The following is a 24,624-nucleotide window of genomic DNA, read 5'->3' as shown; positions in this document are numbered from 1 at the left end:
TGAAGATTTGGGAACAGACATGATGTTGAAACAAATTTGTTATACAGTTGAAGGCAACGTTAGCATGACAAGGAATTCCACGCTGTTTGGGGGCTCTGGCTATCCTTCATGGGGCTACGCGTCAGTGTGCTCCTGTTAGCAGCAGTTTGGTGAGGAACAAAGAACTGTCTGAATTGTAAAAACAGACAGACACGTTTACTGTTCTTCTCACTGACTCCTCTTGACAGTTGAAACTCTAGCCCGCTGCCTTCTTGAAACTTTTCCCTGGCTCCAGTGATGCCACAGGCTCCTGCTGCTTTTCCTGCCTTTCTGGCCATTCCTTAGCAGGTTGCTGTTTTTCACCCGGCCCTTGGATGTTTTCAGTCTTGAAGGTACTGCCCAGGACCCTCTTTTCACTCTGCCCATTCTCCCTGAACAACCTCGTGGACTTAAGTAGTGTTCAGCACTACGCGATGCTGATTCCCAGCTGTGTATCTCAGCGCCAGTCCCTCCTGGCTGCTGCTGGCCACCTTCCTTGGACGTCCCGTGGGTCCCTCCGATTCCAAGTGTGCATGGTGGTTTCGTGTTGTCTCTCCTGAGCCCCTTGTTCTTCTGTTGCTCAAGCCCGAAACCTCAGAGTCTTCCAGGACTCTTCCTGCTTGCATGCTCCCTATGCAGTCAGCCTCCTGGGTCTTCTAAACCGGCTCTGCTTCTAAAACATCCATGAATCATCCCCTCCTCATCGTTCCTTCTATGGCTTCTCCTCAAGCCTTCGTAACCTTCATCCTGGACTACTGTAGCATCGTCAGCTCATCTCCCTGGCTTTCATCTTGCCCACCACCAAAAAAATTCTCTCCCCACAGTGTTGCCAAAATACGATCATGTTGCTCCTGCATGTAAAGCCCTTTAACTGCTCTTACAGGGGCCACTATTTCTGTAATGTGGTGTACGGGGCCTGCAGGTTTAGGCTCCTGCCACTTCAGGGCAGTTTTCCAGCAGCCATATCAAGCTATTCCTTGAATGTGTTATCTAGTTTCACATCTCTATCTTACTCTTCCTTCTGCCTAGAATATTCACTCTCTAACCCCACCCCTACTCCTGGCCTGCAGTGTCCTATCCTCCATCTAAGACTCGTTTTAGTCACCACCCCCTGTGTCTGACACTTTTCCCAGCCTCCCTTCCCAGTGAGATGAGGCATTCCTTCTGGGTCAGCATGCCAGAGCCCAGGCTTTAGAGCCATCGCCTGGGTATCTCGGCTTCTCATTTATTGGCAGTATGACACTGGGGAGACTACTTAAATGCACCGTGCCTCAGTTTCCTTATTTCTAAATGGAGATGATAATAATTCCTACGTCATAGGTTATCAATACAAGTATTGAAAAGAGTGTTGCTTCAGCACATGTTAGCTTTTGATATTATCATCACTGTATTGCAGTGTGTTTATGTGGTAACATGTCTTTCTTCCCCCAGACTGTAGTGCCTTTGAGAGTATGGAACAAACACATCTTACTCATCTTTGTAGTCCCAGCACCTAGCATTGAGTCTGTACATAATTCACAGCCAGAAAACAGTTGGGTGGGTAGGTGGGTGAAAGTGTGAGTGAGGGGGTGAATGAATGAGTCTGTAGCACAGATCACATGCTCTATTGGCTAGTGATGTAGAACATTTTTTCATGTGCTTATTGCCCATTTGTATATCTTTTTTTGGGGGGGGAGAGAATTATCTGCTTAAATCCTTTGCTCATTTTATTTTATTTAATTTATTTATTTTTGGCTGCATTGGGTCTTTCTTGCTGCGCACAGGGTTTCTCTAGTTGCAGCGAGTGAGGGCTACTCTTTGTTGTGGTGTGCGGGCTTCTCATTGTGGTGGCTTCTCTTGCTGCAGAGCACGGGATCTAGGCACACGGGCTTCAGTAGTTGTAGCACGTGGGCTCAGTAGTTATGGCTCGTGGGCTCTAGAGCGCAGGCTCAGTAGTTATGGTGCAGGGGCTTAGTTGCTCTGCAGCATGTGGGATCTTCCCGGACCAGGGCTCGAGCTCATGTCCCCTGCATTGGCAAGTGGATTCTTAACCACTGCACCACCAAGGAAGTCCTCCTTTGCTCATCTTAAAATTGGGATATTTGTCTTTCTCTTGTTGAGTTGTTTTATACCTTAAGGATACAACCCTTACCAGGTGTATAATTTGCAAATAATTTCTCCCATTCTTCTTCTTACTTGATAGTGCTCTTTTAAGCACAGAAGTTTTAAATTTTGAAGTTCAGTTTATCTTCTTTTGTCACCTGTCCTTTTGGTGTCATATCCAAAAAATCATTGCCTCATCCAAGGTCATGAAGAGTTACCCTTATGCTTTCTTAGAGTTTTATGGTTTTAGCCCTTACATTTAGGTCTTCTATCCATTTTGGGGTTAATTTTTGTGTATTGTGTGATGTAAGGGTCCAACTTCATCCTTTTGTATGTGGATATCCATTTATCCCCACACCATTTGTTGAAAAGTCTGTTCTTCCCCCCACTGAATTGTCTTGACACCCCTGTTGAAAATCAGTTGGTCATAAATATTGTGAGGCTTTATTTCTGCAGTCTCAATTCTAGTTCATTGATCTGTATATCCATCCTTATGCCAGTACCACACTGTTTTGTTTACTGTAGTTTCATAGTAAGTTTTGAAATCAGGAAGTGTAAGTCCTCCAACTTTGTTCTTCATTTGCAAGATTGTTTTGGCTATTTCAGGTCCCTTGCATTTCCACATGATTTTTATCTTAATTTTTAAATTTTATTTTATTTTTGGCCATGCCACACGGCTTGCGGGATCTTAGTTCCCTGACCAGGGATTGAACCCAGGCCCCCTGCTATAGAAGTGTGGAGTCCTAATCACTGGACCACTAGGGAATTCCCTCCACATGAATTTTAGGATCAACCTTTCAATTTCTGCAGATGAGCCAGCTGTGATTTTCGTCAGGGTTGCATTGAATTTGTGGACCACTTTGTTTCCACTTTAGTTGGAAACTTCCTTTTGTTTCCTTTAACAATATTATCTTTCAGTCCATGAACATGGGATATCTTTTCACGTGAATTAGTTAATCCAAGTAATGTTAATTCCAGTATTTTAGAAATGAGAGATTGAAGGTTCTGCCCATGAATATTCTGGAGAATAGGATCTGATAGGAGGCACTTAGTTAATATTTGTGGAATGAAATGAACTATCTCAATAGTATTCCTTTTTTTTTTTTTTAATTTTTATTTTTGGCTGCGTGGGTCTTCGTTTCCGCACACGGGCTTTTCTCTATCTCTAGTTGCAGCGAGCAGGGGCTATTCTTCATTGCGGTGCACGGGCTTCTCATTGGGTGGCTTCTCTTGTTGCGGAGCACGGGCTCTAGGCGCACGGGCTTCAGTAGTTGTGGCACTTGGGCTCAGTAGTTGTGGCTCGCAGGCTCTAGAGCTCAGACTCAGTAGTAGGTGGCGCACAGGCTTAGTTGCTCCGCGGCATGTGGGATCTTCCCGGATCAGGGCTCGAACCTGTGTCCCCTGCATTGGCAGGCGGATTCTTAACTACTGTGCCACCAGGGAAGCCCAATAGTATTCCTTTTTAAATTTTATTTAAAAAATAGTACTCCTTTTAAGGACGATACTTGTGAGATGTTGATGGAGAAAAAGTGTTGGAATACTAAGATTTGTGTGTATGGGCGTGTGGACTCAATTTTCCTAACCAGATGGAGCTGAGGATATGAGTTCTGGGCTGATAAAATCAACAAACGGCTTTGGGGTTTGGGAGGCTGGTTTGTATGTGGAAGTCAGTGGATGCCATCATCCCTTTCGCCGAGAAGAACATTTCAGGCTGAAATTAACAAAGGGGCATTCTGGGTTACTTGAATGAATAGAGGCACAGGTAGGATAGAGCGGAATTGAGTATTGGTTTGTGAACCTTTAGATGTCACCGAAAAGAGGTTAGGACAGAAGCCAAAACGAGGCTTGTTCACCTTCCCTAATAGAGACCCTCCGATGTCTTTCTTACCTGTTGATTTTCTCAGTGGTCTTTAGGAGGATCCTGCATTACAAGTGTTGCTCAGTTGACTCCTGACCAGCAAGCTGGCCTGCGAAGCTGCAGGCAGCAGCAGCTTTTCTAGCTTGTTTGGCAGCCTGGCAGAGAGGGCCTGAAACAAGGTCTTTGGAAACAGCCACCCTTATATCTCTTCCTTCAAGGCGTTGTCTGTCGTTGGCTCTGTCATTTTCCAGGATGTCTCAGCTGCCATCAAGATCCGGGCGGATTTGGTTTTTTCCATCGTTTGGAAAAGTGCCTCTTCAGATGAGAATGAACTTTGGAAAGCACAGGAAAGTGGGCTTGTTTCACAGTCAAGTACGAGCTTTGTGACTGTGGCCGGATCGACCCAACTCTCTTACTTTTGAGTGGCCAGAGAGGCCAGAGGTGCTCAGCTGCTGTGTATACCTGACGCTCCTGAGTGGGAGGCAAGAGCCATGTTTGGACTCCTGAAATTTTTTCTTTTTTTTTTCAGTCCTTCACCAAAGAAACTAGTCCTTAGACTCTCCTGCTCCAGGGTCAGAGTGTGAGCCCTTCACCTCTGGTTTTGTCCTTGGAGGCTGAACCTCGGGCTGCCTTCTCTGTACCTGACTCGAGGCTTTGAATCGCCCACCCCTTGGCCCATGTTTCAGGGATTTGAGGAGTGGGTTGCTAACAGGATGTGTGCTCTTTACCAGAGAGTCTTCCAGGCTGTGAAGAGAGGGAGAAACCTTCCTGGTCTCCATTTCTCTGGAAATTGATGTGCTTCTCTGCACCTCCTGTTGGCACCTGTCCTACTAAGGGCATCAAGGCACTAGCTGTGGGCCCCTTCCAGGGCGTGTGGTCAGTTCCCGTGGACTCTGGGGTCTCTTGTCCTACTTGGCCTGTGCATCACTGTGGTTTATAGTGTTTAGATGTGGTTTTAGTGTTTAGACGCACATCCTCTGCTGGCTCCGTGACCTTGAGCCGGTCACTTAACCTCTAGCTCCAGTTTCCTCATCTGAAATATGGCATCTCTCATAGGGTTATTATTGGGAAATTAGGTAATATCATACGTAAAATGAAGAGCAAGATGACAGGCACTTGGCAAGTACCCACCTGCACTGCTGTCACCGTCCCTGTCATCGCTGCTTCCACTCAGCACTCCTTGCTGCTTAGTTTTCAGGTCCACAGTTCCTTACGTGCTGTTCTCAAATCTAAAGTCTCTGAAAACTGATTTTTTTTCTTTTTTCTTTTTTTTTTTTTTTCCCCACTACTCATCTGGCAGCAAGACCTGACCTGAATTGACAGGCAGTGCCACGGCTGCGGAACTGCCCATATCCATGACTGGGGGCCCCAGACCTCCCTGGGCTGTGGTGCATGGGGAGGCCCCCCACTGCTTGCAGGAGGAGTAACTTGCATTGGGGCAGCCCCTTACCCCACCGGGTGGTGTGGCTTGTGGGAGCGGCGGGGTTAGGGCACAGGGAGGTGAGGACATGTGGGCCAGTAGAGCCGGGTCTCCTTTCCTCTTTGGAGTTCAGAGCAAGTTGAGAGGGATAAAGATCCAGAGCCGCAGCGCTTCCTGACGTGGGTGCCTCACCACCCGAGGCATTCGCAGTTTCCTTGAATGCTGCAGGCTCTTGGGAAAATAAATCGAGGGAAGGGATCCACTTAGGTATCAATACCAAAAGGTGTGTGTGGGACCTTTGGGTATGCACAGGGACCACGGCTCTGCAGGATAAAATGGTGGGGGTCAAGGCTTGATTCTCGGAGAACCATGGACTGTTTTCCTTGCTGATGTGGTTATAAGTTTCTAAGCAGCCCCAGTAGTTTGGGAGTGGGGAGCTGTGTGCATTGTGGGAGAGGGGGTCCCTGAAAGGAAGATCCTCTGCACTATGGTACATTGTAACCACACTTCTGGACCCAGGAGCTAGCGAGCGATGGGATTTTGTATAGGGATCCAAGTATGACAAGCAATTAAAATGGAAAGCCTGAGGTGGACTGAAGCTTGTTTAATTGGCTGAGAAGGGCTTTAAGCATTCGATGCCAATTAGATCAGATAATTTTGCGGTGAGAGTGTGTCTCTCTGACAGAGGGATGAACCATTTTTCAGCAAACTCAGAAAGGTGCTTCAGATGAGACACTCTCCCTACCATCCTGGTCCTTCCTACTTGTCATCCTGGGTGGACAGCGTCCCAGCGGCTGGTCTCTGATCCTGGTTTGCAAGAGGCTCTGGGGCTGGTGGCCAGGTTGTAAGGACCTCAGAGCAGGACATGTGGCTGGCTTGTGCCCTGTTCAGCATTTAGTACCACTTTCTGTTCATCTGCCTGTCTCTGTTTCCCTGAGTCACAGGGAGAAGGTCTCAGAAATCAGTTCCTTAGGGTTACTGTCTCATTCTCTTGGGGTCTGGTTTATTGAGCACATGCTAGGTGCCAGCCATCTTGTTGAGGGACAGTGGTGACAAGACACCCTCCATAACTGCCTCTCTGAGCTCCCTGTCTCAAAGGGAAGACCCATGAGAGAACAGACAGTTATGCTGTGTCAGGGGCCCAGTGCAGGGCGGTCAGGAAGGGCTGCCAGGAGAAGGCAGTGTTTAAACTGGGTCCTGCAGCCTGAGCAGGCATTAGTCGAGTGGGGTGGGGAGGGGTGGGTGTCCCTGGCAGAGGGAACAGAGGCGGAGTGTGTGGCCTCCCTGCGGAAGCACAGGTAGCCCGAGGAGCCTGGCCTGACGTGGGGGGGCTGCAGAAGGCTCTTGAGTCAGGCGCGCTGCCCTCCAAAGCAGGGTGTCCCTGTCAGCTTCCCGGGGCTGCCATAGTAGAGCACCACAAACGGGGTGCTTAACGTACGGATGCCAAGGGAGGAAGAGGTGCTGGTGGGATGACTTGGGAGATTGGGATTGACATATATACACTATTGATGCTATGTATAAAATAGGTAATCAATGAGAACCTACCATATAGCACAGGGAACTCTACTCAGGGTGACCTAAATGGGAAGGAAATCTAAAAAATAGGGGATATATTTGTACATAAAGCTGATTTACTTTGCTGTACAGCAGAAACTAACACAACATTGTAAGGCAACTATACTCCAATAAAAATTAAAAAAAACAAAACCCAAAAAACTGGGTGGCTTAAAACAACGTACTCTCTCACAGTTCTGGAGCCTAGAAGTCAGAAGTCAAGGTGTTGCAGGGCGTTGCTTTCCATGACGGCTCTAGGCAAGGACCCTTCCTTGCGTCTTCCAGCTTCTGGCATTTGCTGGCTTCCTTGACGTTTCTTGGCTTGTAGATGGCGGCATCCCTCCAGGCACATGGCCGTCTTCTCTCTGTGTCTTCACATAAGACTTCTCTGTGCTTGTGTCCAAATTTACCCCTTTCACAAGGACACCAGTCCTATTGGATTAGGGCCACCCTAGTGACCATATTTTAAAAGTTTCGTCTGTAAAGACCCAATTTCCAAGTAAGGTCACATTCTGAGGTTCTGGGGTTAGGACTTCAACATACCTTTTGGGTGAACACACTTCAACCCATAACCCCCCAGACTCGGGGCCTGGCCGGCCCTGCGGGCCCCCATCTCACCAGTCCTGTGTGTGCTCCCACAGAACCGGGCCGTAGGTCGGCCCAAGGGGAAGCTGGGCCCCGCCTCCGCGGTGAAGTTGGCCGCCAACCGGACCACGGCGGGAGCTCGCCGGCGCCGGACGCGATGCCGCAAGTGCGAGGCCTGCCTGCGGACGGAGTGCGGAGAGTGCCACTTCTGCAAGGACATGAAGAAGTTCGGGGGCCCCGGGCGGATGAAGCAGAGCTGCATCATGCGGCAGTGCATCGCGGTGAGTGCCCCCAGGGGCGCCCCTCCCAGTGGCTGCGGTGCTTCTCCCCCCGGGAGTGGAGGTGGCAGCCCTTCCTTGCTCCAGGACGCGGGGGCTCCTGAATGCAGGCCCCACCTGTGCCTTAGGCCGGTCTGTTCCTCTGCTCATTGGTCTGTCCAGTCCCTCCGCTTGAAGAGAATGTGGCCACAGCAGAAACCCCGGAGGGGTGCTCCCTCCTGGGAAGAAAGGGGAGACTAATGCTGTTTGCAGATTCCACGCTGCAGGACTCTGGGGTCCTGCCATGTGCTCAGGCTCCCTTTCCTTCGTAGTCTGCTGGTCTTATAACTCCTTCCTTCCCTAGATGACCGAGTACTTTGAAGTCTCTGCCATTAAAGATGTCAGGGCAGCCTGTCCTGTCTGTGACCCTGTTGCCAACATTTATGGTCCAGTTCATGACGGTTCTGGGCCCTCCCTTCCTTCCTGTCCTGCCTTCAAAGTCAGAGGTCTGGGTGGAAGGTCAGTGCCCCTCCTGAGGGGGCTGTCCCAGAGAAGGAGGACTGATTTACGGTGTCCAGGAGGAGCTGGGCCGCTGGAAAGCCTGGCCAGCCCCTCCAGGCCATCTCACCTGGCCTCCGGCCTTGCCCCAGGACAGGGCAGTGGGCTCAGGCTCTGGCAACTCAGCAGGGTCCTGGCTCTGCCCGTGTATCCCCCCTGCACACACTTAGGCATTCTGCCTTCCTTAGGGCACTGCTCCGGGCCCCAGGGTCCTCCCTGAGGGAGCGGTGATCTCCGTGCTCCCACAGGAAAGCAGGCTCAGCAGGAGGGACAGGATCCTTGGCCCTGGGTAAGACCCTCACAGGCCCAGCCTGGCATCAGGCGAGGCTTCCTCCCTGGCTGCTGATGCCCCTCCAAGCCTGGGGCACCTTCCCCTTCTCCCTCCAACACGTACTGCTTGTGTTTTTGTGTTTTCCTTATGTCTGTCTCTCTTTTTAAAATTGTGGTCCAAAACTTGTACAATTTACCATCTTGACCATTTTTAAGTGTACAGTTCAGTGATATTACCTATATGCTCGTTGTTGTGCAAACTGATCTCTAGAACTTTTTCATCTTGCCAAATGGAAACTCTATATCCATTGAACAGCAGCTCCTCATCCCCGCTCCCCCAGCCCCTGGCAACCACCTTTCTACTTTCTGTTTCTAATTGTGACTACTTTGGACACCTCATGTAAGTGGATTCAGGCAGGACGTCTCCCTCTGTGAGCTTTTTTCACTCAGCTTTAATGTTCTCAGGGTTCATCCACATGGTAGCATGCGTCAGGATTTCCTTCTTTTTAAAGGCTGAATAATATTCTGTTGTGTGGATGTGCTGCATTTTCTTTATCTGCTTATCTGCTCATGGACATTTAAGTTGCTTCCACCTCTTGGCTATTGTGAATAATGCTGCAACGAACATGGATGTGCCAGTATCTCTTTGAGATCCTGCTTTGGATTCTTTTGGATATATTGCTATATCTAAAAGCATATTGCTATATATATATATATCTCCAGAAGTAGGATTGTTGGAGCATATGGTCATTTTGTTTTTAATTGAGGAATCTCCATACTGTTTCCCACAGTGGTTGCTCTATTTCACATTCCCATCAGTAGTGCACAAGGGTTTCAGTTTTTCCACATCCTTGCCAACACTTGTTATTTTTTTCTTTTTTGATAGTGGCCATCCTAATGGGTGTGAGGTGATACCTCACTATGGTTTTGATTTACATTTCTCTGATGATTAGTGATGTTGAGCATCTTTTCATGTGATTGTTGGTCATTTGTAGACCTTCTTTGTACAAATGTGTTGAAGTCCTTTGCCTATTTTAAAATTGGATTGTTTGTATTTTGTTGTTGAGTTATAGGAGTTCTTCATATATTCTGGATATTAACCCCTTATCAGATAACATGGTTTGTAAATATATTCTCTCATTATGTACATTGCCTTTTCACTCTGTTGATTGTTTCCTTTGCTGTGTAGAGGTTTCGAAGTTTCGTTGCTTGTGTTTTTGTCACCTGTACCAGATCATTTGAATGGATTTCAGGGAGTTTGAGCACCCCCTTGAAATTAAATACAGATTTTTATATGTGTGCCTGTGTGTATGTGCACTTTTCTGGAGTGAGGGTCCATGACTTATTGCATTCTGTCATGGTTTAAGAGAAGTTGTCCATAGGGACTCTGGGTTTTGAGAACAGTGTCACCTAAAACTTGGCATGTTAGCAGTGCCCCAGGACCGTCTCTTCCTCTTAATTTTTTTTTTTAATTAATTTATTTTTTTGGCTGTGTTGGGTCTTCGTTGCTGCACGTGGGCTTTCTCTAGTTGCGGCGAGCGGGGGCTACTCTGTTGCGGTGGGTGGGCTTCTCATTGCGGTGGCTTCTCTTGTTGCGGAGCACGGGCTCTAGAGCACAGGCTCAGTAATTGTGGCGCCCGGGCTTAGTTGCTCCACCGCATGTGGGATCTTCCTGGACCGGGGCTCGAACCCATGTCCCCTGCATTAGCAGGCGGATTCTTAATCACTGCGCCACCAGGGAAGTCCCCATCTCTTCCTCTTTAGCCATACTTTCTCTTTCACCCTCACCTTCCCTCCAGTGACCCAGGTCCAGTTATAGGAAGCTGTCTCTGCTGTCACCTGTTCTTTGCAGCCCTGGTGTCTGGCCCAGTGCCTGGCACAGGGATTGTCAGTTGAAGGAAACCTCACTTTTGTGTGTGTCTTCCTCTCCAACCTGGGACTGATGGCAAATGCAACCTTAGCCCGACCCTCAGTCGAGGTCCTTGCTCTTCTTCCAGGCTTCGTACTCTGTTGGGGCACTTCCTGCCACGTTTTACCCACCTCTGACCCAGGCAGACCCACCTCTACTCCTCTTCCAGGCCCTTTTCCCTGATGAGTGAGTCTCTCTCTTCCCATGGGGGAGGCTTCCTCCACAGACTTTATCCCTTCCCACTGCCCAGCACCCTCTCCCTGTAGCCCTGGCCGGGGTTTCCCCTCCTGCAGTAACTTTGCAGAGACTGGTTCTGTCTCTCCTCGCCTACTTCAGAGTCTGAACGAATGATGACTCTTTTGCTTTCAGTGTTCTATCCATTTTCCAGACTTTTCCAGTTATTGGTGGAGTGTATCTCAGCTTATTTGAAGCTATTCTAACTCAGTTTAATAAAAATTGGTTGTGTATTTCCTCTGGATCCCAAGTACTGGGAGGTGGACGTGTATAAGGAGGAGAGACTGAGAGCCTGTCCACAGGGGTTTATAGTCTGGTACATCAGCTCTCAAACTTTGTGGTCTTGGGACCCCTTTGCTCTCTTAAAAATTATGAAAACCCCAAAGAGCTTTCGTTTATGTGGGTTATTTATTTATTAATATTACTGTAATAAAAAATTTTAAATATTTTGAATTCATTTACAAATTACAAGAAACCCACTACATATTAACATAAATAACATTTTTAGGAGAAATAACATCTTCTGAAACAAAAACGATTAGTAGGAAAAATAGCATTGTTATATGTTTTTGTAAATCTTTTTTATGCCTGGTTCAGTAGAAAAGACCTAGATTTTCATATATGCCTCTATATTCATTCTGTGATGTTGTTTTGGAGGCACTATATGAGGAAAACCTGGCCTCATAAATACGTGGTTGAAAAAGGGAGGAGTCTTTTTTGGTGGGTGGGTCTGCGCTGCTCAGCTTGTGACTGTGAAAGCGTGGAGTCCAAACCGCTGGACTGCCAGGGAATTCCTGGGAGGAGTCTTTTAATAGCCTTTTCAGATAATCGTGGATATACTTCTCATCCACCACCAGAGCTCAACAGGTGGCAAGTGCTTAAAGGTTAGTTGTAATGTGGAATCTGAAACTGTATCAGTGAACTTTTCCTACTGTTACATTAAAATTCATTAGTCGTTCTTGCCCCTCATTTGCTCATGCCTAATGTTACAACATCAGATATTGGTCATTTGGAAAACACTGGCTCACTGAGTTTTTACAGATTTTCCAAATAGGGGTACATAGTGTTATACAGTGTTTAAAAAAAAAAACACATTTGTTAACACCAGCACCAATGTCCTCAGAAAAGTCTTTAAGTATCGAGAAGCTGTCTAGTTCACAGTGGCTGATGTAAGTTTTCCAAAATTCTAATTTTTGTTTGAAAATTCAAATTTCATCATCTGCAACAAATGTTTTAAGTTATTTTTCTGAAAGTGACAGGCTTACTTATTTCATCTTTGAGAAGATGTGCCAGTACCCTTTTTTTTTTTTTTTTTTGAATAATTAGTCATTCTTTCAAGTAAAATGGTGTTCTATGGAGAAAGTGACCAGTTCAGTTCACGGCTTGGTCACAAGAGCTTTTCCTTTAGATAACCATCATCCTTTGGTATTCAGCTGAAGTAGTTGATGCATACTTCCTATTTTGTCATGCAGAATATTAAAAGAATGTGTACTCGGAGGTCAGAGTTTTAATAAAATTAATAATTCTTACTGCTTTATTAAAGATATCCTTAAATGAAACTGGTGATCTTTTTAAGAAGCATGTGGCCAGGAATGGCCCAGTGACTGCCTGGGCACATTGGAGCCTCTGCCCTGACAGGTGCCAGCAGTTTCACCCACCAGTGCAAGTGTCAACACAGTGAAAAAGGCAGATGATGTCTTAGTGGTATTCTGAAGATAGTTTGACCTCCCTGTAAAGTCTTGAGGACCCGGAGTCCTTAGACTGTGCTTTGATAGCCGCTGGAGAGATGTGGCCTCAGCCCCTACAGATCTGGGCTCAGTTCATGCCCCACCTCCTCCTGCAGGTCTTTTCTCATATGTGAGGCTGTCCCTGACCCCTGCGTTTCAGATTAGCCCTCCTTTCCTCCACCTCACTGCTGGCCTGGCCCTCCTTGCTTTATTTTTCTCCATTTCCCTTGTCACCATCTAACAGACTCTTCTTCATTTTGCTCGCCTCCCTCCACTAAAATGTAAGCTCAGGATGGCAGAGACTTTTATCTCTCTGGTTCAGTGCTATAGCCAGCACTTGGAGTGGTACCTGGCACGTGGAGGTAGTAGCCAGATAGGTATTTGAATGAATGAATGAATGAATGAATGAATGATGCGCAGTGCCTGGGCTGGTTCTCCCCCAGCTCCTGGAAGGCCCCAGGGCAGCACCTCATTGCCTTTGATGTGTTTCCCATGGGGTCCCGGCCGTGCTGACTCCTGTGTGTTCTCCCCGCTCTTCAGCCAGTGCTGCCCCACACCGCCGTGTGTCTAGTGTGTGGCGAGGCAGGAAAAGAGGACACAGTGGAAGAGGAAGAAGGCAAGTTTAACCTCATGCTCATGGAGTGCTCCATCTGCAATGAAATCATCCACCCTGGATGCCTTAAGGTGAGCAGCCTCGGGGACATCTGGCTGTGCCGCTTGGCGCCTCACCCTGGGCCTCTGGTGGTGCCGATGCTCCGGGGGTTTGGGGGGTGGAGGGGAGTGAGACTAGGTTCCCTCCCTGGAGGACTCTGAGTCTGGGGGATTCTCTGTGTCCGATGATGAGCTGAGGGCGAGAAGGTTCTGGAGTAGCTCAGACCTTGCACCCATGTCTTTGCGGGAGTGAACACACACACAGACACACACATTCCACCTCCCAGGACCTCAGAACCACAGAGAGTTCCCAGAGTCTTGCACCTGGGCCAGAGGGAGAGAGTGGGTAGTTGGGCTGCTCTCAGGGCTTCTGGGAAAAAAGGCCTGGGCCAGGGGAGGGCGGGTCCTGTAACAACAGGTGGTTGCATTCCTGTCCCATGTGCCAGGAACCTGTTCCCTTGGTGTGCCCAGGGCAGGACTGCCTCCTGGGGACTGTCGTGCTGTGCCTGCCTGTCTTAGGCAGCAGGTTCCACCTTTGAAAGGAAGAGACTGCTCTGGGCCGGCACATAGCTCATACCTTCTGCCTCAAGAGAATGTCAGCCTACTTGGCACCTCCCATCAGCCCAGCTGTACCTGTGTTTAGAGAGATGAGAGTGGGCCTGCCCCAAAGGGTGCTTCAACTCTGAGGTGTCAGTCCCCTTTCCCTCGGTGCTGGTAGTGGGGTTTGTCGTGACTCTCCCCTCTCCCCAGCACACACACCTCCCCCTCTGAAAAGGGGTGCTATGCTTTTCCCCTGGCCCCTGGTCACTTCTCTCTCTCCCGGATCAGAAGCTCCAGGGAAAGCACATCTGACTTGCTGACACCACGCACCCAGTTTGGTGCTGTTAAATGACTGAATGGTGGTGTGGGTCCTTGCTGGGTGCCAGGCCCTGAGCTAATTGCTTTCACCAGGTTACCTCATTGAATTCTCACATAACTCCAGTGAGACAGGCACACTCCATTTTATGGCCGAGGGCACTGGCCCACAGAGGTGGAGTGATTTGCGCAGGGTCACGGAGCTAGGAAGAGGCACTATCAGGATTTGAATGCTGACCTGAATCCAGAGCCGCCCGTCTTAACCACTGTTGTTCTCTCTTGGCCAAAGGTGGTATGGAAATGGCTTTTGGGAGGGGGTGTTGATGCCCTTGGTGGAGCTGGCCTTGTCCACCCCCTCCCTGCTTGCTGACTGCTGTGTGTCCCTCCCAGATTAAGGAGTCAGAGGGCGTGGTCAACGATGAGCTTCCAAACTGCTGGGAGTGTCCAAAGTGTAACCACGCCGGCAAGACCGGGAAAGTGAGTGCCGGGCTCCGAGTCCCAGGGGTCAGCCCGGGAGGGGGTAGACCTTGGCCTTGCCAGACCCAGCCTGTCTCCCAGCCCACGGCGATGTGGGCTTGAGGGGTACCGCGGACTCGGGGGCAAGGGCATGTCCAAAGATATACAGTTCGTGTGTTCCTTCTCTGTTTTTGGCCTACAAGCAAAAGCGTGGCCCTGGCTTTAAGTACGCCTCAAACCTGCCCGGCTCCCTGCTCAAGGAGCAGAAGATGAACCGCGACGGCAAGGAGGGGCAGGAGCCTGCCAGGCGGAGGAGTGAGTGTGAGGAGGCGCCCCGGCGCAGGTCGGACGAGCACCCCAAGAAGCTGCCCCCTGACGGCATCCTGCGCCGAAAGTCAGACGATGTGCACCTGAGGAGGAAGCGGAAATACGAGAAGCCCCAGGAGCTGAGTGGACGCAAGCGAGTACGACTGGGAGGGGCGGGCAGCGAGGGGTGGCCTGGCTGGTCCCGGGTGCAGGGGCGCGCGGGCGGGGGCGGGGATGGGCGGCGGGGAGAGCTGAAGTCACGGAAGTCCTGAGAGCCCGGCCCGAGAGAAAGGAGGGGAAAACCAGCGAGTCACTCCTCTTCCCACCCCTTTAGGCCTCGACGCTTCAAACGTCCCCCGGTTCCTCCTCTCACCTCTCGCCGAGGCCCCCTCTAGGCAGCAGCCTCAGCCCCTGGTGGAGATCCAGTCTCACTTACTTCCAGCAGCAGGTGCTCCCACGTCGCCCCGCCCTCCCCAGGCCCCGGAGACTCACGAGTCCCGGGCCGCCCCCGCCCCGCCCCGCCCCGCCCCGCCCCACTGGTCCTCGAACCCATTGCCGCAGACGCTCCGAGGCACCTGTTCACCGTAGCTTCCCAGGCCTCAGCCCCGAGGCTCTGGCTCGTGGTTCTGGCGTGGGGCCTGGGAAGCTGAAGCTGCCGCGGGGAAGCCCTGTGGATCTGGGGAACCTCGGAGGATCTTGGCGGCCCCTCTTCGCCCACCGGCCCTTCCAGCATCAGCCACGAGGTGGCGCCTGGTTGTCTTCTCGCTCTAGCCATTAAGGCTCGGCTGGGAATCCTGCAGACCCTGCCTCTGGGACAGGCTCCCCGAGCCAAGTCCGACCTGAATGGGAGACTGCATATCTCTGGGTCTGTCCAGGGGTGGGAGGTCAGTTGGGTGGGGACAGCTCGATCACCCTCCGCCAGTTCCAGCTTCTTCCTTAAAACCAGCAGGCAGGGCCCACCCATCTGTCAGAGCAGAGAAGATGGGATTTGTTGGGAAGGTGACCCTCCAGCCTCTGTTGGTGGGGCTGGGTGTAGAGGGGACCAAATCCCACGAACCCTGGGAGCAAGCTCTGCATCCTTTCTTTCCTGTGACAGCTAAAACCCGGCAAAGAAGATAAACTTTTCAGGAAAAAGGTACCGTCTTCCGCCCTCGCCCCAGGCCCGCTCCTGGGGCAATGGGTCCTGGGGTGGAGGGTGGGAGGCCTGGGTAGGCGCAGCCCCGGGTCTAGGGGCTCACCCCCCCACGCTCCCCCTCCTCCCTCAGCGGCGGTCCTGGAAGAACGCTGAGGACCGAATGGCTCTGGCCAACAAGCCTCTCAGGCGCTTCAAGCAGGAGCCGGAGGACGACCTGCCCGAGGCGCCCCCCAAGACGAGGGAGAGCGACCACTCCCGCTCCAGCTCCCCGACCGCCGGCCCCAGCACGGAGGGGGCGGAGGGCCCCGAGGAGAAGAGGAAGGTGAAGATGCGCCGGAAGCGGCGACTCCCCAACAAGGAGCTGAGCAAGGAGCTGAGCAAGGAGCTCAACCAGGAGATCCAGAAGACGGAGAGCAGCCTGGCCCACGAGAACCACCAGCCCATCAAGTCGGAGCCTGAGAGCGAGAACGAGGAGCCCAAGCGGCCCCTGGGCCTCTGTGAGCGCCCTCACCGCTTCAGCAAGGGGCCCAACGGCACCCCCCGGGAGCTGCGGCACCAGCTGGGGCCCAGCCTGCGCAGCCCGCCCCGAGTCATCTCCCGGCCCCCTCCCTCCGTGTCCCCGCCCAAGTGCATCCAGATGGAGCGACATGTGATCCGGCCGCCCCCCATCAGCCCCCCGCCCGACTCGCTGCCCCTGGATGATGGGGCGGCCCACGTTATGCACAGGGAGGTGTGGATGGCCGTCTTCAGCTACCTCAGCCACCAAGACCTGTGTGTCTGCATGCGGGTCTGCAGGACCTGGAACCGCTGGTGAGGGGCACCGGCTGAGTTCGGATGGGGGCACCAGGGGGTCAGGCTAAGGCTTAGGCTAGACGAGGGATGGCACATGCGTCCCCACTGGAGTCGCTCGTGATGCTCTTTCTTTCTAAGCCCCGTCCAGCTTAAGTGTCCTCCTCAAAGAGGTCTAGCAGCTACAGTCAGTGTGGTCTTGTCAAAAGAGGGGAACCCTATTTGCTTTCCTGATTTAGCTTCTTGGAAGATGAACTGAGGACCAGGGGGCAGTCCTTGTCCTTAAAGAGCTAGCCCAGGTTATGAGTGCCGTGCCAGTTCCTGACCTTAATCCCTGCTTTGATAGTTCCCAGCTGGAACGGTCTCTGACCTTGGCCAAGTTACTTACCTTCATCTGTGAACAGGCATGATGCAGGGTTGTTCTGAGATATGGCCTGTGGAGGGTGTAATTAAGCCCCCAGTAAATACTTTACAGCTTCTGGTACTTTCCACGGGGGTGGGGGGGAAGGGCTGTGACAATCAGAGCAGAGGCTCTCAGGTGCCAGCGAGACGGACACTAAACAGAGGGGTCCAGGGGACGAAGTTAAGGAGCCTCCCCCTGGGCTTGGTAGGTGGGGGACTGACCACAGCCATGCAGGGGGGCTCCCCAGGAGAGCTCCCAACTCTGACGTTGCCCCGTCTGCTGGGCCTGGCCCGCAGGTGCTGTGATAAGCGGTTATGGACCCGCATCGACCTGAACCACTGCAAGTCCATCACACCCCTGATGCTGAGCGGCATCATCCGGCGGCAGCCTGTCTCCCTGGACCTCAGCTGGACCAATATCTCCAAGAAACAGCTGAGCTGGCTCATCAACCGCTTGCCTGGTGAGCGCTGGGCCAGGGACCCTCAGTGTGCAGTAGCAGGGGCTGGGGTGTATCACCTGACCTGCCACCCCCTCTCTGTCCCCCGCCAGGGCTCCGAGACTTGGTGCTGTCCGGCTGCTCATGGATCGCAGTCTCAGCCCTGTGTAGCTCCAGTTGTCCGCTGCTCCGGACCCTGGATGTCCAGTGGGTAGAAGGACTAAAGGACGCCCAGATGCGGGATCTCCTGTCCCCGCCTACAGATAACAGGCCAGGTGAGTGTCCGGGACAGGGGTGTACCCAAGGCTGGGGGTCACAAGAAGGTGGTATGACCAAGCTGTGCCATTGGATCTGGTCTGACTACCAGACCCCATCTGGTAGTCATGTCTTCAAGCCTTCTCTGGCTTCAGCAGAGCTGAAGTCCCAGCTGAGTCCCAGCTGCTGTTCTCAGTTAGCTTTGGGTACAAGAGGGGACCCGTGAGAGTGCAGAGGCTCCCAGGATGCCACTTTGGGAACTCTGTGTGCATCTCACTGCTTCTATGTTAATTTGTCCTTCGTTGGCTTTAAGCCTCAAGCATCGGGGTCAGCGTGGCCGGACAGGGCCTCACGGGATGAAGCCCTCCTAGGTCGGGTTGCAGGGCTCACTGCTCCCCACCAGTACCTTAAATGAGGAATCTGTGGTGACCCAGAGGTGCTGGGCTGTCTGTACTCCAACTGGCTGAGCACTGCTGGGTGGAATGCAGGCTCTGTGTTTCTAGGTGTTCTGACTTTTAAAGAATCTACAGGTGTAAAACTTGATGTGGAATATTCCGACTTTTAAGTGTTGGAACCAGTTTTGATCTTTTGGGGGAGACACTCAACGGCTAAATGAAACCCAGGTGTTCCACCTGGCTGGTAGGCCTTGTAAAGTGTCATGTCAGGGTGACATGTTGCCTGTCTGTCCTGCTCCCTCAGGTCAGATGGACAATCGGAGTAAGCTCCGGAACATTGTGGAGCTGCGTCTGGCCGGCCTGGACATCACAGACGCCTCCCTGCGGCTTATCATTCGCCACATGCCCCTGCTCTCCAAGCTCCACCTTAGTTACTGTAACCACGTCACTGACCAGTCCATCAACCTGCTCACTGCTGTGGGCACCACCACCCGAGACTCCTTAACCGAAATCAACCTGTCAGGTCAGTCAGGGGCACCCATCGGGGTCTGCCCAGGACCCCGGGGGACAGGCTGGGCATTCTGCATTCGAAAGGAAATACTTGTGTGCCTGTTGCTATAGGGTCACAGTGTTAGACGCTACGACACACCAGTGAACAAGACAGACCCATGGCCTAGTCTAGAGGGGAAACACACATTAAACAAATAAGCATTATTAGATTTTAAATAATTGCTACCAAAAAATAGTGCTAGTAGCAGTGAGAGCACATGAGCACATAGCAGTGGATCTTGACCCAAAATATGGGCTAGAAAAGCTTCCCTTGGGTGCTGTGGACGACCTGGCGCCTGGCAGCAGGGGGTGTGGGAGAGTAGCCGGCAGTGAGGCCAGGCCGGGCCAATGGAGTAAGCAGCTTGATTTCTGCCATGGTTGTCGTCGCTTACGTGTCCCCCTCCTGACCCTGCTATCAAGGGGCCTGTTGTTGACAAGAAGGAAACCCCACAGGGGAGTCCTCACTCCCCCCAGTTACTGATGGGGCTGGAGTTGGTTCCTAAGGACTTGGGGCACAACCAACAGGGAGGTGGACAGAGGCAACGCTGCCCGTTCTCAGCCCAGCTAACCCAGTTCTCGTCTGATCGCTCAGGATGGTCAGGTTGGGCGTGTAAGATTTGGACGCGACCAAAAAAAAAAGAAGGAGAAAAGAAACTTTTTTCCTCCAGAAATTACCAAGTAACAAATGATACCCTCACCTCATTTAAATTACATTTCGACACAATCCAATCTGATGTCTGGCTTGGTCAGGATTCACATACTGTTTAGCTGTTTCCCTCTCTCCATCCCACGTTCATGCCTGAGAAAGGCCTTCCTGTTACCAGTGCCACATCCGAGTGGGAGCTGATGCTGTACCTTAGTGCCTAGGGAGCCCACCCTCCTCCCTGGGGAGTATTGGTGGCGAGGTGGGGGGCAGGGGGGTGTTGCATTCCATGGAGGCAGAGAACAGAGAGCCACACTGAGGTGAGCTTTCACCAAGACCCCAGCTCCAGGCTCAGCTCGTGGTCTTGAATTGATGCTGGGGCCGCCCCGTGGAGGAGGGCCTGGGGAGCATCTTGTTCTAAAGTGCCTGGTAGTAATGAACTCTTCACTTATTCTCATTTGGTTACCGTGCATGTGTAGCAGAGATGCCAGTATAAATCCCCCTCCCCTGCAGCACAGTCCATGATGTGTGTTTGTATAAATCATCTTTTTGCATTTTGTTTTCCACCACAATCCTTTCAGGTCGTCTTTTTGTCTCAGGACCTACGTACAGATCTCTGCGTTTGCGTTAAGAGCTGTGATGTATATGAAGGCCCATCTCTCTCATACCCGGTCTCTTCTAGATTCAGTTCTTTTTAAAATGTTTTCCCCTCCTGTCAGTACAACTAGTTAATGATAAAATAAGTCTCTGCCACAAAATGGATGGCACTTGACATGTTTCCAGATCCTTCAGTGTGGTTGGAGGATCAGGTCTAGTGGCAGAGTGAAGCCGTGGTTGTCTAGTTTTTGATATTCAGGCTGCATTTCGTGTAGAAGTGCTAATTGGGTGCTCGAGGTGGCCCTTTGGCTTCCCCTTCCCTGCCCCTGATTCTCACCTTGAGGCAACCACCTTCAACTCTTGAGCTCTTTGTTTCTGTTTACCTCCATTTTTTCCAAACAGCAAGCCTACATTGCTATTTCTTGTTGTTTTTTGTTTGTTTTTCCTATTCAGATGCTCTGTGTTTGTTAACTTGCTATGCAGAGAACAAGGATTACCATTCTTACATTCTCTTACCCTGCTCCTTTTTCTCCCTTCATCTTCCCAATTTGTGGTTAAGTCACTATTATTTACCTTATTATGGCCATGTAAGTATTGTCCACTGTTGAGCCAAAGTGTGTATTATGGGTATGTTTCCTTTCTTGCACATTTTTTTGGTTTGTTTTCCCTAGAGTTAATAATTGCCTCATTTTTGTTTGGTTAGTTTCCAAACAGACTCTGTAACAGACTTGAGTACTATTCTTTCCCCACGTGAACTCATCAGGCCCTCAACCAGTCTGTGTAGGAAACCACCCTCCTGGACTTCTTTTCCTCCTGCCCCCACTTGAACTTGGCTGTCTCTGCCTGCTGCACAGCTCCCGTCCTGGGACTTCCTTGGTTTCTGTCTTGTGCAGGGACCCTTCTTTCCTTGGTCCCGTATCTTCTTTCTTGGTTTATCTACTCATTTGGTAGAGGACATCTTCCAGACCTTATATGTCTGAAAATGGCTGTATTATACCTTCATGTTTAATTGATAGCTTAGCTGGTTATATAGTCCTAGTTTGGGAACCATATTGTTTCACAAAGTGGGAGGCACTGCTCCTTTGGCTTCTGCCTTCCAGAGTTGATATCCAAAACGATTTGATTCTCCATCCTTCAGTGAATATTTTCTCTCATTGGAAGTTTGTAGAACACGATCTTTTTATTTAATTTTTTAAAAAATTTATTTTTAAAATTTAATTAATTAATTTGGCTGCGCCGGGTCTTAGTTGCGGGATGCAGGATCTTCGTTGCGGCGTGCAGAATCTTTAGTTGCGGCATGTGGTCTAGTCCCCTGACAAGGGATCGAACCTGGGCCCCTTGCATTGGGAGTGTGGAGTCTTAGCCACTGGACCACCAGGGAAGTCCCGTGTAGGACATGATCTTTATCTCAAAGTTTTTTGCAGTTTTTGATGATGAGCCTTGGTTTGAGTCCATTTTCAGGGATTATACTGAGCATTCATGAGCGCTTTCAATCTCTCAATTTGGTTCTGGAAAGTTTCCTTGAATTATTTAATTTCCTTCCCTTCTGTTTTCTTTCTTTAGTAGTCCTTTGATACCTTTAATTTTTTTTCCTTTTTCCCACCTCTGTATCTGGTTTTCCTCCACTTATCACAGAATTCATATACAGCTGACCCTTGAACTAGTTAGGGGCTAGGGGTGCAGCCCTCCTTGCAGTAGAAAATCCAAATATAACTTAACAGTTGGCCCTTGGTATCTGCACTTCCTCCATAAACTCAGATTCAACCACTAATTTGTAGCCTGTAATATTTACTATTGAAAAAAATCAGCATATGAGTGGACCTGCACAGTTCAAACCCGTGTTGTTCAAGGGTCAACTGTAGTGAGTTTTTCATTTCTGCTTTTTTTTAGGTTCAAACATATGAAGCTGCTTTTTTTTTTTTTTTTTTAAATTTTTGCTTGTGGCCTTTTTTCAAGTTTATTTATTTATTTATTTATTTTTGTCTGTGTTGGGTCTTCGTTTCTGTGCGAGGGCTTTCTCTAGTTGTGGCAAGCGGGGGCCACTCTTCATCGCGGTGCGCGGGCCTCTCACTGTCGCGGCCTCTCTTGTTGCGGAGCACAGGCTCCAGACGCGCAGGCTCAGTAGTTGTGGCTCACGGGCCCAGTTGCTCCGCGGCATGTGGGATCTTCCCAGACCAGGGCTTGAACCCGTGTCCCCTGCATTGGCAGGCAGATTCTCAACCACTGCGCCACCAGGGAAGCCCTGAAGCTGCTTTTTATGTAGGTCAGAAAACAGTCAAATATTGGCAGTTTTCATATGGTTTAGCCTGTGTTTTTAATTTTACAGCTATAGTTTGTTCTCTGAACTTTTGGAAAGTGGCATGTTCTTGTTTCTTGGATCCAGATATTGTCCATCCTGAGGATATTGATGGTTTTATTTTCTTCTCCACATAGACCATACATTCCTTCAGATGCAGTCAGTGGGCCTGCCTAAGGGGCCCTTCTCAGATTTAGTGTCAACATGAGGTTGTCGGCTCAGGTGATGGGAGGCTCTGGGGACACGGTGGGAGCTGGTCTGCTGTGGGTATCATTGGGTGGTCAGCATGGGTTGTTTTCTTTGGGGAAACCCAGACATGACATCTGTCAGTCTTTCCTCTTAAGCTGGTCAAGGTTGCCAAAGGACACTTTTTCCTTGACCTCCCAACCGAAGGGCTCAGGCCGGGCTGCCAGGGTTCTAGGGCTTGGCAGGGAAGGAGTCTGGAGGTCTCGACAGTCAGCAGGTAAATTTCCCTGTAACCCCCATTTTTCATGGGGTGCCCCTACCTTCCACGGTGCCTGGTGGTGCCTGGTCTAGAGACTTTCTCTTGCCCATCAGAGACAAACTCCCCTCTTTTGCTGGGGAAGGGAGTTTCAGCCTCTTACTGCTCCTTAAATAGATTTTCAACCAGTCCTTCTGTCTCTAACCCCATCTTTAGCCCCACTTTCGTTGTACTTGTTGCTTCCAGTACCTGTACCTTTGAGGTCTTCTGTAGAAGAAATCTGCTTCTCTGCTTTTCCTTCAGCCAGTTTGGGGTTAAGCTTTCTCAAGTCTAGTGAATTGTTACCTTTTCTCCAGCTTTCTAAATTAAAAAAAATTTTTTTATTGTGGTAAGATACACATAACATAAAATTTACCATTTTAACAATTCTTAAGTGTCCAGTTCACTAGCATTAAGTACGGACATGTAGTTGTGCAGCCGCCGCCATCCGTCTTCAGAACCTCTTCTTCACCCTGTCAGAAACTCTGTACCCACTAAATACTAACTCCTCACTCCCTTTCCTCTCCTGCCCCCGGCAACCACCATTCTACTGTCTGTCCCTGAATTTGACTCTTCTAGGTACCCCACATAAGTGGAACCATACAGTAGTTTTTCTTTTGGGACTGGCTTATTATATATACACCACATTTTATTTATCCATTCATCTGCTAATGGACACTTGGGTTGCTTCTGTCTTTTGGCTATTGTCAGTAATGCTGCTGTGAACATGGGTGTATAAATTCATTGTTCTTTGGGTATATAACCAGAAATGGACTGGCTGAATCACATGGTAATTCTGTGTTTACTTTTTTTTGAGAAACTACCATATTGTTTTGCAGAGCAGCTGCACTGTTTTACATTCCTACTAACAGTGCAAAGGATCCAACTTCTCCACATCCTTACTAACATTTTCTGGGGTTTGGGGGTTTTTGTTTGTCTGTTTAAGTGAAAACCATGCTAATGCATATGAAGATCTCAATGTGGTCTTGACTTGCATTTCCTTAATGATTCGTGATACTGAGCATCTTTTCGTTTGCTTATTTACCATTTGTGTATCTTCTTTGAACAAATGTCTATTCACGTCTTTTGCCCATTTTTTAATCAGGTTGTTTGTGGTGTTGTTGAATTGTAGGATTTCTTTATATATTCTGGATATTAATTCCTTAACAGATACATGACTTGCAAATATTTTCTCCCATTCTCTGTGTTGTTTTTTCACTCTTGATAGTGTCCTTTGTACAAAAGTTTTTAATTTTGATGAAGTTCGGTCTTTTCCCTTTTGTGGCCTGTGCTTTTTGGTGTCATGTTTAAGAAACCGTTGACAAATCCAAGGTCATGAAGATCTCCCATGTTTTCTTCTAAGAGTTTCATAGTTTTAGCTCTTATGTTAAGTCTTTGAATAATCTTAATTTTTGTATATGGTGTGATGGGGGGGGTGGTCTAGCTTCATCCTGTTCCATGTGGATACCCAGTTTTCCCAGCACCATTTGTTGAAAAGTCTGTCTTTTCCCCCACTGAATTGTTTTGGCATCTCATCAAAAATCATTTGACCATCTGAGGGTTTATTTTTGGGGCTCTCAGTTCTATTCCATTGGTGTATATGTTTGTCCTTATACCAGTAACACATGCTGTGGCTTTGTAGTATTGAAATCAGGAAGTGCGAGTCCTCTGACTTTATTTTTCTTTTTCAGGGTTGCTTTGGCAATTCAGGGTCCCTTAAATTTCTACATGATTCTTAAGATGCATTTTTCTTTTTCTGCAAAAAAAAAAACCGCTTTTGGTATTTTATAGCAATTTCATTGAGTCTGTAGACTGCTTTGGGTAATACTGGCATTTTAATATTAAGTTTTCTAATCCGTGAACATCGGCTGTCTTTCCATTTATATCTTTTAATTTCTTTCAGCG

The 24,624-nt window shown here is 49.6% G+C and overlaps 1 protein-coding gene across 14 annotated transcripts in view; it reads left to right on the top strand.

Moving 5' to 3' along the window:
- The window catches only part of KDM2B (lysine demethylase 2B), a 123,944-nt gene that overhangs the window by 96,411 nt on the left and 2,909 nt on the right, over positions 1 to 24,624 (top strand). For 10 of the 14 annotated variants that reach the window (XM_082355831.1, XM_082355825.1, XM_082355832.1 and 7 more), the window contains 10 exons: positions 7,574 to 7,798; positions 13,013 to 13,156; positions 14,369 to 14,456; positions 14,630 to 14,898; positions 15,075 to 15,188; positions 15,837 to 15,875; positions 16,006 to 16,685; positions 17,364 to 17,527; positions 17,617 to 17,778; positions 18,458 to 18,676. In XM_082355831.1, the coding sequence (XP_082211957.1) occupies positions 7,574 to 7,798; positions 13,013 to 13,156; positions 14,369 to 14,456; positions 14,630 to 14,898; positions 15,075 to 15,188; positions 15,837 to 15,875; positions 16,006 to 16,685; positions 17,364 to 17,527; positions 17,617 to 17,778; positions 18,458 to 18,676 (2,104 nt within the window). The remainder of the gene's footprint in view (positions 1 to 7,573; positions 7,799 to 13,012; positions 13,157 to 14,368; positions 14,457 to 14,629; positions 14,899 to 15,074; positions 15,189 to 15,836; positions 15,876 to 16,005; positions 16,686 to 17,363; positions 17,528 to 17,616; positions 17,779 to 18,457; positions 18,677 to 24,624) is intronic. The other 4 variants (XM_082355833.1, XM_082355829.1, XM_082355835.1 and 1 more) reach the window with 2 other exon arrangements.

Source organism: Balaenoptera borealis, assembly GCF_965194805.1.
Source record: "Balaenoptera borealis genome assembly, chromosome: 14".
Lineage (NCBI taxonomy): Eukaryota > Metazoa > Chordata > Mammalia > Artiodactyla > Balaenopteridae > Balaenoptera > Balaenoptera borealis.
This window is presented reverse-complemented; position numbering and strand designations above follow the sequence as displayed.